This window comes from Xiphophorus couchianus, chromosome 9, assembly GCF_001444195.1.
Source record: "Xiphophorus couchianus chromosome 9, X_couchianus-1.0, whole genome shotgun sequence".
NCBI lineage: Eukaryota > Metazoa > Chordata > Actinopteri > Cyprinodontiformes > Poeciliidae > Xiphophorus > Xiphophorus couchianus.
The window spans coordinates 16,455,175-16,470,936 of record NC_040236.1 but is presented as its reverse complement, the minus strand read 5'-3'; the positions used below and the strand labels follow the sequence as shown (position 1 = coordinate 16,470,936).

Sequence of the window (15,762 nt, the reverse complement as noted above, 5' to 3'; positions counted from 1 at the left end):
AGCAAGAAGGTCCTGGGTTCGATTCCCGGCCGGGGTCTTTCTGCATGGAGTTTGCATGTTCTCCCTGTGCATGCGTGGGTTCTCTCCGGGTACTCCGGCTTCCTCCCACAGTCCAAAAACATGACTGTCAGGTCAATTGGTTTCTCTAAATTCTCCCTAGGTGTGAGTGTGTGTGTGCATGGTTGTTTGTCCTGTATGTCTCTGTGTTGCCCTGTGACAGACTGGCGACCTGTCCAGGGTGTACCCCGCCTCTCGCCCGGAACGTAGCTGGAGATGGGCACCAGCACCTCCCGACCCCATTAGGGACAAGGGTGAACAGAAAATGGATGGATGGATGGATGTTTTCCAATGCAAAAAAAAAAAATTATCAACAAAAAGATTGGATTTTTCCTAAGATCTCTGTGTGAGGTCATGCTTCTGCAACTAAAGATTAATTAATTTTTAGGCATTTTACAATCTATTAACCCTGGTGCACATAAATGTGGCCAGTGCTGTGCCTGGTGCTCTGTGGTCAGATTGGCAGTGATGTAGAAACTGGTACTAAGTTGATCTATTTTCAAAAATCCATTAGTAAAATCACAATCAGCATAAGCGAAGGCGTTTTAACTGTATTGAGCTCTTATTATGCACCGAATAGCTGGAATTATCTAAATATATATATTGGCAAGTCCTTGGCAATTACTGAGCACCACCATCTAATTATGTCTTCATCAGGTTGGAGTGCTTGAGTCAGTTCAAATGGAGCAGATACTGTATGTGGTCCTTCAAAAGCGAGGATGACAGTTCCTTTAGGAAAGAGGTGTGTTGGCATGACCTTCGTAAAGGTTAAAGACGTGTGGGACGGTGGGGGCTTATGTTGCTTGTCTTTTAACAGTCTGTTCAAAGTTTTGAGCCTTCCTTCTCTGGAATTAAACTTATATACACAATTATATGAACAAAACAAAGAGCAGTAGAAATGTATCAAAGCATCATACTGTAGATTGACATTTTGCATGCATACACAAGTTTCTTTCTGAACAAAACCTCGTCCTAATAAAATGTCCTGTGGATTATTGGTTTTAATGTTTCGCACAAATTTAATTTGTTCTGTTAATTTGTGTCTTAGTTTGTATCTGAAGCAGTGGAAACCACTAGGGGTTCTGCAGAATCAAATCATTTTCATGTTGAACTTTCGTGCTCCCCCCTGTCCTCCGCTGGCTGCTGGTCCGTCCACTTTTCTGAAAGAATATTCAACCGAGAAGTTGTTTTTGTGCTGTCCTCTACCCCGACTCCACACAAATAGCAGGATAAAGCAGAACAAGACCACTCCCAGAAACATGATACAGCCCATAGCTGTAGATATTAGAATGGTCTTGAGGTCAAGGGTGAACTTCAAGAACACCCTGGTGTCATTCAGATTTGTGTCGTTAAGGTCCCCGGCATAATAGGTGCGGTTGGCCATGAGTGCTGCATCCAGTGGTAGCCCACTGACTGTGAGCGTAGCAAAGTAGGTGTCATTTCCACCAGCATTGCTAGCGATGCAGATGTAGGTTCCACTATCAGTTACCTGGGCGTAGCGTATTTCTAGAGTGCCCTCTGGTAACACAGTCAGTCGCCCACTGCTCTTTGTGGTTATGCGTCGACGCTGAGGAGAAATCCAGAATATCACCGGCGTTGGCTCACCTTCTGCTCTGCAGATAAACGACACTACTTGCCCTTCGCGGGCTGAAATTTGCTGCAGTTTCCTGTTGCGAATTTTAGGTTTCTGGCAAGTAAAGTGGTCAAAAAGAGCTGAGTCGGTGAAAGCACTAAGAGCCCGGCCTTGGACTTCAACAGGGGTCATACACACAGGGGAGGCACCATCAAAATTAAGGGTCTTCCTACGCTGAAGGATCCAGAGGAGGCGGCAGTCACAGGCAAGAGGGTTTCTATCCAAGCGCAGCGTCTCAAGAGTGTTGACTGACTGAAAGGCTCCCTCTTCCAAGGTCACTAAGCTGTTGGTTGAAAGATTAAGAAGGCGGATTTGCCTCAGACCACCTAGTGCATAAGGTTGAACTACTGCCAGGTTGGTGTTCACCAGATGCAACTCCTTCAGTCTGATGAGATCCCGCAGACCCCAGGACTCTAACACAGTGATTGGATTATAGGAAAGGTTGAGGCTAGTGAGGTGAGCCAAACTACGAAGGGCAGAGGTGGGCACAGAGGTGATGTTGGTGTGAGTAATGGACAGCCAAGACAAATTAAGGCCTCGAAGGCTATGAGGGGAGATATATTCCAAAAAGGGCCAATGATCAATCTCCAGACCTCTAAGGTTTCCAAGTTTTCGAAAGTTCTGGTCGTCTAAGGAGGAGATGCTAAGATACCTGAGTCGCAGATTCACCAGGTTGTGCAGATAGGATAATGATTGGCTGGACACCGACGTCAGGTTGCATCTCTCAATTGTCAGCTCCTTGAGTCCTACTAATCCCAGAAAAGCCTTGTTAGAAATGTAAACCAGATCATTGTCACCAACCTCCAGGTTCTTAAGACTTTTTAGGTCTTGGAAAGTGAAGTCCAAAAGAATTACAATCTTATTTCCACTCAAATCTAAGGAGGTGAGGTTGGAGAGACGCGAGAAAGCTCCCATGGGAACCAGTTTTAGCTGGTTACCCCTCAGTGAAAGTGACTGCAAGTTCTGAAGACTTGAAAAAGCATTTGGCTCCAGGACACTGATCATGTTATCACTGAGTTCCAGCTTCTCCAGGCGTGTATATGGAAGCAGATCATCCTGTTCTATCCAGCGAAGTTTATTCCCACTTAGGTCCAAAACTTTGGTGTCAGGCGGGATTCCCTCCGGCAAGGAGGACAGACGTTTACCAAAACAGGACACAGTCTTCAGCTTCGCAATGCAGTCACAACGCTGGGGACATCCTTGACTTTGGGTGGAGGACACTGTGATCATAAGCAGCAAGAAGAGGAAAGGCAGCAGCCAACATACGCCCAGGCCAACCCCCATGGCTCTCCTTTCTGCTTCTTCCTCTGACTCCTGTGTGAGTTTCAATCACTGGGTCTGGCACCTGAGCAAAGGGATAGAGGGAAAAGTTGGAAAAATAGAAAATGTGAAGGTAGGAAAGAGGTAAAGAAGAAGAGGAAGAGACAAAAATAAAGATGGTGAGATCAAATTCATTTAATTTAATTCCCTTTAAGCAATCAAACATTGTGAATAGGGCATAAGTTATGTATTTTAAACTCAAATATACCTGAAAAAGAGGTCAAATTAAAGATAGAGTGCAATAATCCCCATAGGATTTGTCTATAGGTGTTCTTGCTTTACAATGGTTAACTGTGTTCTGTTGAAAGCTGCAAGGCTTTTAATCCATCCATCCATCCATCCATCCATCTTCTTCCGCTTATCCGAGGTCGGGTCGCGGGGGTAGCAGCTTCAGAAGGGAGGCCCAGACTTCCCTCTCCCCAGCCACTTCTTCTAGCTCCTCCGGGGGAATCCCGAGGCGTTCCCAGGCCAGCCGAGAGACATAGTCCCTCCAGCGTGTCCTGGGTCTTCCCCGGGGCCTCCTCCCGGTGGGACGTGCCCGGAACACCTCACCAGGGAGGCGTCCAGGAGGCATCCTGACCAGATGCCCAAGCCACCTCAACTGGCTCCTCTCGATGTGAAGGAGCAGCGGCTCTACTCTGAGTCCCTCCCGGATGACTGAGCTTCTCACCCTATCTCTAAGGGAGAGCCCAGCCACCCTACGGAGAAAACCCATTTCGGCCGCTTGTATCCGCGATCTCGTTCTTTCGGTCATGACCCAAAGCTCATGACCATAGATGAGGGTGGGAACGTAGATCGACCGGTAAATCGAGAGCTTCGCTTTTTGGCTCAGCTCTCTCTTCACCACGACGGACCGGTACAGCGCCCGCTTGACAGCAGACGCTGCGCCAATCCGCCTGTCGATCTCCCGCTCCCTTCTTCCCCCATTCGTGAACAAGATCCCGAGATACTTAAACTCCTCCACTTGGGGCAGGACACCCCCCCTGACCCGGAGAAGGCACTCTACCCTTTTCCGGCTCAAGACCATGGCCTCGGATTTGGAGGCACTGATCCCCATCCCGGCCGCTTCACACTCGGCTGCGAACCGATCCAGCGAGAGCTGCAGATCACGATCTGATGAAGCCAAAAGGACCACATCGTCTGCGAAAAGCAGAGATGAGATCCTAAGGCCACCAAATCGGATCCCCTCAACACCTTGGCTGCGCCTAGAAATTCTGTCCATGAAAGTGATGAACAGAATCGGTGACAAAGGGCAGCCCTGGCGGAGTCCAACTCTCACCGGAAACGAGCCCGACTTACTGCCGGCAATGCGGACCAGACTCTGACACCGGTCATACAGGGACCTGACAGCCCGTATCAAAGGGCCCGGTACCCCATACTCCCGGAGAACCCCCCACAGGGCTCCCCGAGGGACACGGTCGAACGCCTTCTCCAAGTCCACAAAACACATGTAGACTGGTTGGGCGAACTCCCATGCACCCTCCAGGACCCTGCTGAGGGTGTAGAGCTGGTCCAGTGTTCCACGACCAGGACGAAAACCACACTGCTCTTCCTGAATCCGAGGTTCGACTATCCGACGGACCCTCCTCTCCAGGACCCCTGAATAGACCTTGCCAGGGAGGCTTAAGAGTGTGACCCCTCTATAATTGGAGCACACCCTCCGGTCCCCCTTTTTGAACAGGGGGACCACCACCCCAGTCTGCCAATCCAGGGGAACTGCCCCCGATGTCCATGCGATACTGCAGAGTCGCGTCAACCAACACAACCCTACAACATCCAGAGCCTTAAGGAACTCCGGGCGGATCTCATCCACCCCCGGGGCCTTGCCACCGAGGAGCTTTTTAACCACCTCGGCGACCTCGTCCCCAGAGATTGGAGAGCCCAACCCAGAGTCCCCAGGCTCCGCTTCCTCAGTGGAAGGCATGCTGGTGGAATTGAGGAGGTCTTCGAAGTACTCTGCCCACCGGCCCACAACGTCCCGAGTAGAGGTCAGCAGCACACCATCCCCACTATAAACAGTGTTGGTGCTGCACCGCTTCCCCCCCTGAGACGCCGGATGGTGGACCAGAATCGCCTCGAAGCCGTGCGGAAGTCTTTCTCCATGGCCTCTCCAAACTCCTCCCACGCCCGAGTTTTTGCCTCAGCAACCGCCCGAGCCGCATGCCGCTTCGCCCGCCGGTACCCATCAGCTGCTTCCGGAGTCCCACAGGCCAAAAAGGCCCGATAGGACTCCTTCTTCAGCCTGACGGCATCCCTCACCGAAGGTGTCCACCAACGGGTTCGAGGGTTGCCGCCGCAACAGGCACCGACAACCTTGCGGCCACAGCTCCGATCGGCCGCCTCGACAATGGAGGCACGGAACACGGTCCACTCAGACTCCATGTCCCCCACCACCCCCGGGACGTGTTCGAAGCTTTGCCGGAGATGGGAGTTAAAGCTCCGTCTCACAGGGGATTCCGCCAGACGTTCCCAGCAGACCCTCACAACACGTTTGGGCCTGCCCGGTCTGACCGGCTTTCGCCCCCACCACCGGAGCCAACTCACCACCAGGTAGTGGTCAGTGGACAGCTCCGCACCTCTCTTCACCCGAGTGTCCAAGACATACGGCCGCAGATCCGATGAAACGATGACAAAGTCGATCATCGAACTGCGGCCTAGGGTGTCCTGGTGCCAAGTGCACATATGGACACCCTTATGCTTGAACATGGTGTTCGTTATGGACAATCCATGGCGAGCACAGAAGTCCAGCAACAGAACACCGCTCGAGTTCAGGTCGGGCGGGCCGTTCCTCCCAACCACGCCCCTCCAGGTCTCACTGTCGTTGCCCACGTGAGCGTTGAAGTCCCCCAGCAGAACAAGGGAGTCCCCAGGAGGAGCACTCTCCAGTACCCCCTCTAAGGACTCCAAAAAGGGTGGGTAATCTGAACTGTCGTTCGGCCCGTAAGCACAAACGACAGTCAGAACCCGTCCCCCCACCCGTAGGCGGAGGGATGCTACCCTCTCGTTCACCGGGGTAAACCCCAACGTACAGGCGCCGAGATGGGGAGCAACAAGTATGCCCACTCCTGCCCGACGTCTCTCTCCCTGGGCAACTCCAGAGTGGAAGTATGTCCAGCCCCTCTCAAGGAGACTGGTTCCAGAACCAGAGCCATGCGTCGAGGTGAGACCGACTATTTCTAGCCGGAACCTCTCGACCTCACGCACTAGCTCCGGCTCCTTCCCCACCAGAGAGGTGACATTCCACGTCCCAAGAGCCAGTTTCTGCAACCGAGGATCGGACCGCCAGGGTCCCCTCCCTTGGCCGCCACCCATCACACAGTGCACCCGACCCCTTTGGCCCCTCCCACGGGTGGTGGGCCCATGGGAGGGGGGGCCCATGTTTCCTCTTCGGGCTGAGCCCGGCCGGGCTCCATGGGTAAAAGCCCGGCCACCAGACGCTCGCCATCGTGCCCCCCCTCCAGGCCTGGCTCCAGAGTGGGGCCCCGGTGACCCGCGTCCGGGCGAGGGAACACCAAGTCCAAGGTTTTCCTTCATCATTGGGGTCTTCGGGCTGCACTTTGTCTGGTCCCTCACCTAGGACCTGTCTGCCTTGGGTGACCCTACCAGGGGCATGAAGCCCCAGACAGCATAGCTCCTAGGATCATTGGGGCACTCAAACCCCTCCACCACGATAAGGTGGCAGCCCATGGAGGAGAAGGCTTTTAAACTAGAGATAACTCTTAATAGCTCTAGACTGAGTTTCATCACAACTATGAGTTAGTTATACATGTGAATTACAATAGGTAATCCATCTTTCCATGTTTCCCTCTGGCTCTTGAATTGTATATTGAGAAAGGGAAATTGTGGATCTCTTTAATTCATAAAGCATTGTGTTAGATATTACATGATAAACTAAGGCAACTGTTGACTTTAAAACAGCAAACAGACCAGCAAATGGACTTTGTCGACTTATCAATACACAGAAGGGAAACCAGCGGATTTATTGCTCTACAGAAGAAAACATAGGCCTACAAAGTGGAAACACATGGAGGAAAGTGTCCACGAACAACACAACACAGTCATTCACCACAGCAGAAGGTCACAACACACAATAATTCAATCCAGCCCATCATCCGCATGAGTCTCTGAGGACATAAGGCTTATCATAAGACGAGCTTGCTAAGCATGGCCCACCAATGGGTTTCCTATTAGACACACAAATGTGTGAGGTTCTCCTACCCAATGCCTCAGTCTGCTGATAGATGTCAACAGCAAAGTAGTAATCTCCCATAAACCCGGCATGAAATGCCAAATAACAGCATGGACAGTTACTCCCGGATGCACATTATAATAGGCAAACAGCCTGGTGAATCTGATAGTGTCTCACAGACACGTTTGTTCTTAATTCACAGAAAATTAAAAGGCCAAGTAATACATCACAAAAGAATGGTTCAAGTTTTTCTTTTCTTTTCCCACGTACCATTACTTAGAGATTCCCATTAGAAACATCTATAATCCTTTGTAATTAAGGGCTTTGTTGTAAATATCATTCTTAGACCTTTAAAATTAGTTTCCTGAGGGGTTTATAAAAAAAAACCATTAAGATGTCCACTTTTAAGTACCCAACCTTTAAACAGATACTGGAGTCACTTTACTATGTACACCTATTCAATTCATCATTGGCACAGATAGCTAATTAATCAATCACATGGTAGCAATCTCAAAGCATTTAGACTTCTACACAAAGTAAAAATGACTATCTGAAGTTCAAGCTGAGCATCAAAAACAAATAAAGGAGATTTAAGTGACTTCAAATATGGGATGGATGTTGGTGTCATAGAAGCATGTTTAAATATTTCAGACGCAGGTAATCTGCTGGGATTTTCAGGCACAACCATCTCTGAGGTGTAAAGAGAATGATTAGGAAAAGAGAGAATATTCATGACTGAGAGTTATGAGGATGAAAACATCTTGCACACGTTGAATCTTGAGGGCAACAGTAGAAAACTTCACCAGGTGTCACCGTTGACAGATCAGAAAAAGAAACTGAGGCTAGAGTTCACACAGGCTCACCAAAGTTTGACAAGCTGGAAAACTGTTGCAGCTGAATCTCAATTTTAGCTGCAACTTTCACTTGTTGAATCTTTGTCATTAAGAATTAGGAAGTTCAGATGGGGTCCAACCTGGTACTACCAAAGTGTGACAGCGATGGTGCAAAACAAACAAACAAACAAACAAACAAAAAACACTGTCATATATACTATACATTTAATTCTCTCTTATCTTGCACAAATGTTTACCTGTGTTTTTTAAGATGATGTGAAGATGTTGGGAAAATGCCTTTAAAATCTTGATACATGCTTATTGCAAAGGATTAAATAATGTCTTTCATAATGTTGTAACTTGGAACTCACTATAACCAAAGGATCCTATTTTCAGCTAATAGATGCTTACTATTTTTATAGACTCAAAAAAATTAAAACCTAAAAATATGTGACCTGATCAAAGCAGTTTGTTCTAAAATGAGAAGTGCACTGTGGGAAGAAAACAGATCCATGTGTAATATACTAAAAATCTTTGACCTTTTACCACATATTTGCAACTCACACAAACATTTGTATTTCTATCCATTATAGGACTTTGTACTGATTTCCATTCATATTAGTAGCCATGTTTAGGCCTAACCAATACTTTTTCCCCTAACCCTATCAACTACTAGTCAATTCCTAAACCTAACCTTAACAAAAACTTAATTAACACCTAAACAAACACTGTATTAGGACTTTGCTTTGGTTCCCAAAAGACCCATTGGTCTTCAGAAGGTTAGTAAATATGCCAGAGATGGTCCTAACTAGGATAGCTAAACAATTACACATACAGATTATGTCTTTCTATCTTCTTCATTCATTTGTATAGCCTATTCTAACCCAAAACCCAAAAACACATAACGGTAATTTAATGGCTATGAAGTGACACAATTATGAAAAACTTAAGAGAACTTGCAAGTCCCTTCACACTCAGAAACATACATGATAAGATCAAACCTGCATTTGTTTGCATAAAAGTGTCACTTGTGACAGTTGTAGACAGTTGTAAATGCATTACCTTCTCTGCATTAATTCCCAATGCACAGCTCAATATTTTAACTGTTACTGTTTGTAACGTCAATGTAATGACAGAGGGATATGTGACTGGAGGAAAGAGATTCAGCTTTCATCTCGGCTGTACTGATGTAAGATACTGAATTCTAATAAAAACTAAAACGAAACCTGTGGCTTCATGTAAACCGCAGAAGTTCCTAAGTAAAACAAAAGATAATTTTGTAAAGAAGAATGACTATGACGGCTGTAGTGTGTTTTGATTGATGATAAAGTTGATAAAGTAAAACCTACAACACTAAAAATTATTTACTTGGCATGAGATTAATGTGTGCAAAAACTCATCCAACAAGATGTGTGACTGCCAAAACCTTCATGCCAAGCAAGAAGGTTTCTGCTCTGAAACAAAGCCAGACATTGGATGAAGAAAAGTAGGTGCTTAAAATTGTCACATTTCCACATGTTCCATTTCCTTCCATCCCGCCTTTGTCACGATTCAAACACACCTCTTCTTAATCTTCTGTTTTTCATAACAATCTGTGATGCAGCTGTCCAGCGTCCCTCTGCAGGGTTTCTGCGTCTGTCTGCTGACCTCTCCTGAATGTCGGGATCATCACTCATCCTCTGCACAGATGATGTTCATTTGCGCCTGGCTCCTATGTTGCTTGGTAATGGAGGTATTCAATACCTTTCCTTTATTTCTCACTTCTGCATCTAATTTCCTGCCCGCCACTGCATCTCTGCCTGGTAGGCTTTGTGGCAACATTAACATCCTGTTCCTTTTTGCATGACGCAAAACTGTCACGATCAGACAGATGGTGACTGTCAGTCACCGACAGAGAGAAAAAGCAAACATGGAGGCATTATCGGTGCATTCAAGATGCACACATCCAGTGAAGTCTAGTGGAAAGTTAGCTTTTACTTTTTTCTATTGCCAGGCAACAGCTACTCATCTTGCCCATGTTCTGTGAACAGCTTTAGTGCCTGATAGAGGTGGACGATACTGGGAGTTTTGTTGTCTATTCGATACAGAATAAATGCAGGGCCATTTATCCAGTTGACCACAATACTAATACTTTTTCATATTTAAGCTTCATAGATCCAAAGGATCCAAAAGACCTAGGATGTAATTTCGTCAAACATTGTACGTGACAACAAAATACTTTAGAGGGCTGACAAACCACGATACAGAAGAATTAACACACCACAACAAGTACAGTAAACAGTTTCAAACTTATTCTGTTTTTCAAGTTGAACAATACAATAAAATAATGCAAAGAATAAAGATTTTCTTCCCTCCAGTGCACTTCTGGCTTTAAACAAAATAAAAACAATGAAAATGAAATAGAGAAAGTATAAATAAAGAAAGAATATGTTCTTCCCTGTTTGGCTGGCGCCACTGAGCCACATGACGGTGCAACAACAACAGACAATAGAGGGTGGAGGTGCACTGCTCCGTGAAGTGTGACAGCTCAGCGCTGTTCTTACAGATCGAGAGCAGATGTTGATGAATCCGGGTGTGCAGCAGTCAGTGAGTGCAGGAGAGAGAAACAGCTCGAGTATCGATCTTTTTACATGAGCATCTTTCAATATCAATACCAGCATTGTTATCGATATTATCAATATAAGGATTGATTTGCCCACCTCTAGTGTCTGATCCGTGCTGAAGATGCTTCATAGTTAGAAAGATGATTGGACACTTGGATTTTTTCTGATTTACTTTACATTCTGCCATTGATGCTATTTCTTTCTAAAAAAAAAAAAAAATGAAATATTGAATGACGAAAATGTTTTAACTACTCTAAGTTCTTTACGCTTTGATTCTCAATAATCAGACTTTCTGACAATGTATTGAAGCAGTCTTTGTCTATAGATGTCCAAATATCTTGAAACAGTTTTACTTCCTCCACTTACTTTTAATCTATTTCATAGAGCACTGCATGCAAAAAGAATCAGAAGCAAGTGGATGACGAAAAAAACATAAGGTCTCAAAAACTTTCTTTTTTTTTTAAAGAACCCCCCCCCCCAAAATAAAACAATCACTGACATCATTATTGGTGAGTGAGTTGAGAAGATCACAATTACCACACTATTTATATAATACTGAATACATTAGGTTAAAATTTAATATTTATGTCTTAAGAGTTTTTGAGAAAAATATTGTTTCTTTGGTTTTATAGAAAACCTGTTGGCTTTATTGTAAGATAAACCAGATTTAACTGTAACATAAATTGAATCCCATTAAATTTGTGGGGAATTTTTAATTTAATTGTTGAATTTTTAGATATTAACATTTTTAATTCAACACTATATTTATGGTAAAGAATGTTCTTGTTTTCCAAAGTGTAAAAAAGAAAAATGGGAAATACTATTTTAATGAAACAAAATGGCTTCAGGAAAAGTAGAAAAATTAGACGATGGAGGACAGAATCTACGAATTGTGTTTTTTGTAACAACCTAGCCTCAGAGCAAATGTTCTTTATACATTTATAGCTCTAATGGAAAATCAAAGAATAAGTGCGACAGTTTGAGCGTGATGTGTGACTTGTAAATGCTTTAAATGTGGAAAACCCTTTGCTAGAGATTGCCTATTTGCAGGACACGGTGCTGGAGTTTCTCTGTGTGTGTTGCAGACAATCCGACTTCAGTGCATCCAAAGTGAAAGACAGACTGCAAGTGAAAATCAAAGATAAAGTCCTCCTCTTGTCCTGCCCTTACTTGCAATGCTTGAGACTGTGGATTACACTTGTCAGGTTCTTGTCAAGCCGTACAAACCTAATTCTATCTGAAGCATTGAAATACTTACAAAAGAAATGTTTCCTCTGTCCAACTGAGCCACACTGGACTTTGGCAGAAATATTTATTTACCAAAACAAAGCATGAAAACACTTCATTTCTGCCTGACATTTAAAAGCATGAATGTCGCAAGGGCTATTAAAATTCAAGTGAATGTCTCAAATGCATATTAGCCTTTTTTCTAAATGTTAATGAGCATGAATAAACCGCCGCCTCCTAAAAGTCACATTATAATATTTAGTACACATCTGTTTGATTGCATCGCATCAGCAGAGGACAGTTTATGTTCTGGAGCTGACAAAAACAACTGGGAATGTGATGCTGTTAAAATTTCATTAAAAAAGCTTTTGTAATGAAAATGTTGATGCCTTTTACTTTCATGATCTGTCACACAACACATGAATGCACAACATATTGGAGCCGATGATGCAAACACATGGCTCATTGTTGTTTCATGTTTGATTTGAGAGGTCTTATTTTAAGCAGCATTATGGGCCAGTTTTTCTGCTTATGAGAACAGATTAGGTACCTAATTTTTTTAAAAATAAATTCTTTTGTTTTGGTGACCACCTTATTGTATTGTATGTGGCTGCAGGAGTGTCTAAAATGCCCAACATGTATATTTTATTTATCTTTATCACAGTATATACAAATTATTTTTTTAAAAAGAGAGATCTTACACCAACATATGCCAACTTCATGTTATAGCTTTACAAAGCCATTAGCATGGCCCAAAAGGTGTTTTCAGTTCAACACGGTTTATATGTCAAAGGTTGTTAGCACAGTTCCTTTGCACCAAGAAGATCTGGATTGGAGTCCTGACCAGGGACTTTTTTCATGGACTTTGCATTTTGTCCCTGTGGATGCTTGGATTTTCTCTAGATGCTACACTCTCACTAAACTGAACTTTGTTTTGATCATCTGAATGCATGATTGTTTGTCTTCTGCGACATTGTTGCAGATTGATAGATTGATGATCTGTGCAGGGTCTACCTCAGCTCTTTCCCAGTGACTGCAGAAGATAGGCAACAACTGTCCCTTGATCCTGAATATCTATTCAGGATATGGATGGACAGACAGATGGATGGATTTCCATGGACCACAGAGGAACAGAGTATTACCCCTACACCACTTGTTGCTGTGCACTGCTCCACAGATGGTCACGATGAAACAGAAACAGATAAAAACTCAAATTAAAAAAGCACCACTCATCAATATTGTAAAAGCAGCTTTGTTTTGTAAATTTTATAAGTTACAAGCTACACATGTGTGAGGCTGCTGACTGGTAGCTGACTATTTGGGGAAATAGCAAGACTAACTAGCTAATTTTAGCTTGGCTTACTTGTTTTACTGTACAAAGATCAAAACTGCACAATGATCTAATATTTTGTGCAGAAGGAATGCCACTTGTAGCTATCTATTAGATTCGACCTGTTTTTCCTATAAATTTGGCCTAGACTATGTGATATGTGTACCATACCATGTCATACTTTTTTGCAGCAATAGTATGTTCATCTTTCTTGTTTTGAATAATTCAACTAGATTGTTATTTAACTTCATCTGCTGTTTCCAGATTGAATTCATTTACAATGTTTATCCTACATAATTAACGGTATCTTTAAAAATTTAATACCTGTTTGAACATGTAAAGTGGTAAACATCCCTGATTTTGACTGCTGCAGCGACAGCAAATGTGGGTCCTTTTTCAATCTCTTAAGCACAGATGGTTAAGTAGGTGATTCGCAACTGTTGTGCTCTTTGACTGCAGCCCAATTACCATCCAGACGCCGCAGATACTTAGCAAGAGAAGGAGGTAGAGCAGGGGGGCTAAAAAAGCTTAATGCGGGTTAGATTTAACCAGAAGAGCCTGATTTAGACTGTGGAGTGGGCTGCCACAGCAGGAGGCTCCGACACATGTTCTGCTACTTTACTCTTACAAAAACTCCTGCATCACTTGTTTCACTGACTAGACAGCAAAATTAGCTCATGGGCATCATCTCAACACTGTGTGATATGTGAATTTAAAATAGCCGTTGTCCAGCCAACCTGATGCTCATGAGACATATAATGTTAATGATGTAAAAGAAAAAAGAAAAATCCAAAATGTTTCTATTAAAATAAGTCTCCATAAACACAGCATTTAAAGCACTATGGTGGTAAATGTAGATATACAGATAAGTTAAAGAAAAATAAATACACTAGGGACAAATAATAGCACAAATGCTTGTTGGCTATTATGGGAAAGAAACCATTGTGAAAATAGTTCAAAATAAATCCATCCATGATCCATCCATGTTTAAATCTACAGTACAACATGAAGTGGATATACCAGAGACACAATCATGCTGCAGGTATTGGAAACAACTGACAGATGAGCAGCTAGTGTGTTGTAGAGTGTGTAGGTGTTGCCAGGAAAATCACACAGGCTGAAGTACAACATCCAAAGAGGCTCCTCAAATGGCTGCACTCACTCATTTCTACCCTGCCCACTCATTACGCTTTACATAAACCAGATTCTGTTTGTGCTAGAGCTTCCATGTCTCTATGTGGGCATGTGTGTGTGTGTGTGTGTGTGTGTGTGTGTGTGTGTGTGTGTGTGTGTGTGTGTGTGTGTGTTGTGTATGTGTGCGCTCCACTGAAGCGTCCCTCAGTGAGAAAAAACATTAGTCATTTACACTGAGGGAAGCCATTGCCAGTGTCCACAGGGAAACCTCGAAGCTCCAGGCGGCTCAAACACACACGTACACAGGGAACATTACAAACACTCAAAATCACATTGTATAAGAGAAAGAGCCCAGGGCTAAAAGTGACTGGGATGCTTGTTCCCTTTAATGTCCCTTCCACCTTGCAGTGTAGTGATGGATCGTTGTTTCTGGCAGGGTCATGCCACCCACCATAGGCAAGGACAGCCAGTCGCTGAGTGAGGAAGGAGAAGCTGTGGGTGATAACCATCTATGTTTTATGCAGATGTGAATAAATGTGTTGCTTGATGGCAAAGAGGAATTAGTGTTTAAATCAGGGAATGTGTATGCACAGTGCCTTGTAAATGCAGTCGTGCCCCTTCAACTTCCCCACATTTTATCATGTCACAACTACAAACTTCAGTTTATCTTGCTGGGATTTTCTGTGAAACACCCACAGAACGCAATGAATCTTAGTCAGTCGAAGCAAAATAATTTAACAGATACAAAAATTGGCATACTGTATGCATCTTTTCAGACTCGTATTAGAATATATGGCTGGTCATAACATATCCTGTTGTTTGAACATCTCTTGAAGCATTGTTCAACTCATGATAAAGTGAGTAAGGAAAACATTAATCAGAGAAGAACAAAAACAACCCACGGTATCTGTGGAGAAGTTCTAGAGCGTTCTTCTAATCTGGCCTTATAAAAAAGCAACAAACAATGTATTTTGTTAAAAGAAATGTGTAAGAAACCCTGCTTAGTTAACCACAAGCCATAATGTGAACACAGAAAACACAGTGAAGAGGGTGTTATGTTCAGATAAGAACAAAATTTGACGTTTTGGACTACTGTCTACAAAACTAATTCTGTTCCTGAACACATCATCCCTACTGTGAAACATGGTAGTGGCAGCCCAATGCTGTGGAGATCCTGTTTGGTTTTTTTGTATGAACATGGATACCACTTAAAATAGATTAGAGGATGGTAGAGCTAAATAAAGGGCAGTTCTAAAATAATAATAATAAAAAAGAAACATTAAGGAAATACAAAACTGGAGATGAGATTTGCCTTCCAGCAGAATATGAAGCTACATAAACGCAGGTCTGCAATGGGAGGCACAGATCAAACCATGTTTATGTGCTAGCATGAGGCCAGGCGTAAATCTAAATATGAATCTGTGGCAAAATTTGAA

General features: G+C 43.9%; 1 protein-coding gene across 1 annotated transcript in view; it reads right to left on the bottom strand.

Moving 5' to 3' along the window:
* Nucleotides 1–345: 345 nt before the first annotated feature.
* The window catches only part of lingo3a (leucine rich repeat and Ig domain containing 3a), a 43,308-nt gene continuing 27,891 nt past the window's right edge, over nt 346–15,762 (bottom strand). The window contains exon 2 of the mRNA XM_028028890.1: nt 346–3,035. Within this exon, the coding sequence (XP_027884691.1) occupies nt 1,148–2,974 (1,827 nt within the window). The 5' untranslated portion in view covers nt 2,975–3,035 and the 3' untranslated portion in view covers nt 346–1,147. The remainder of the gene's footprint in view (nt 3,036–15,762) is intronic.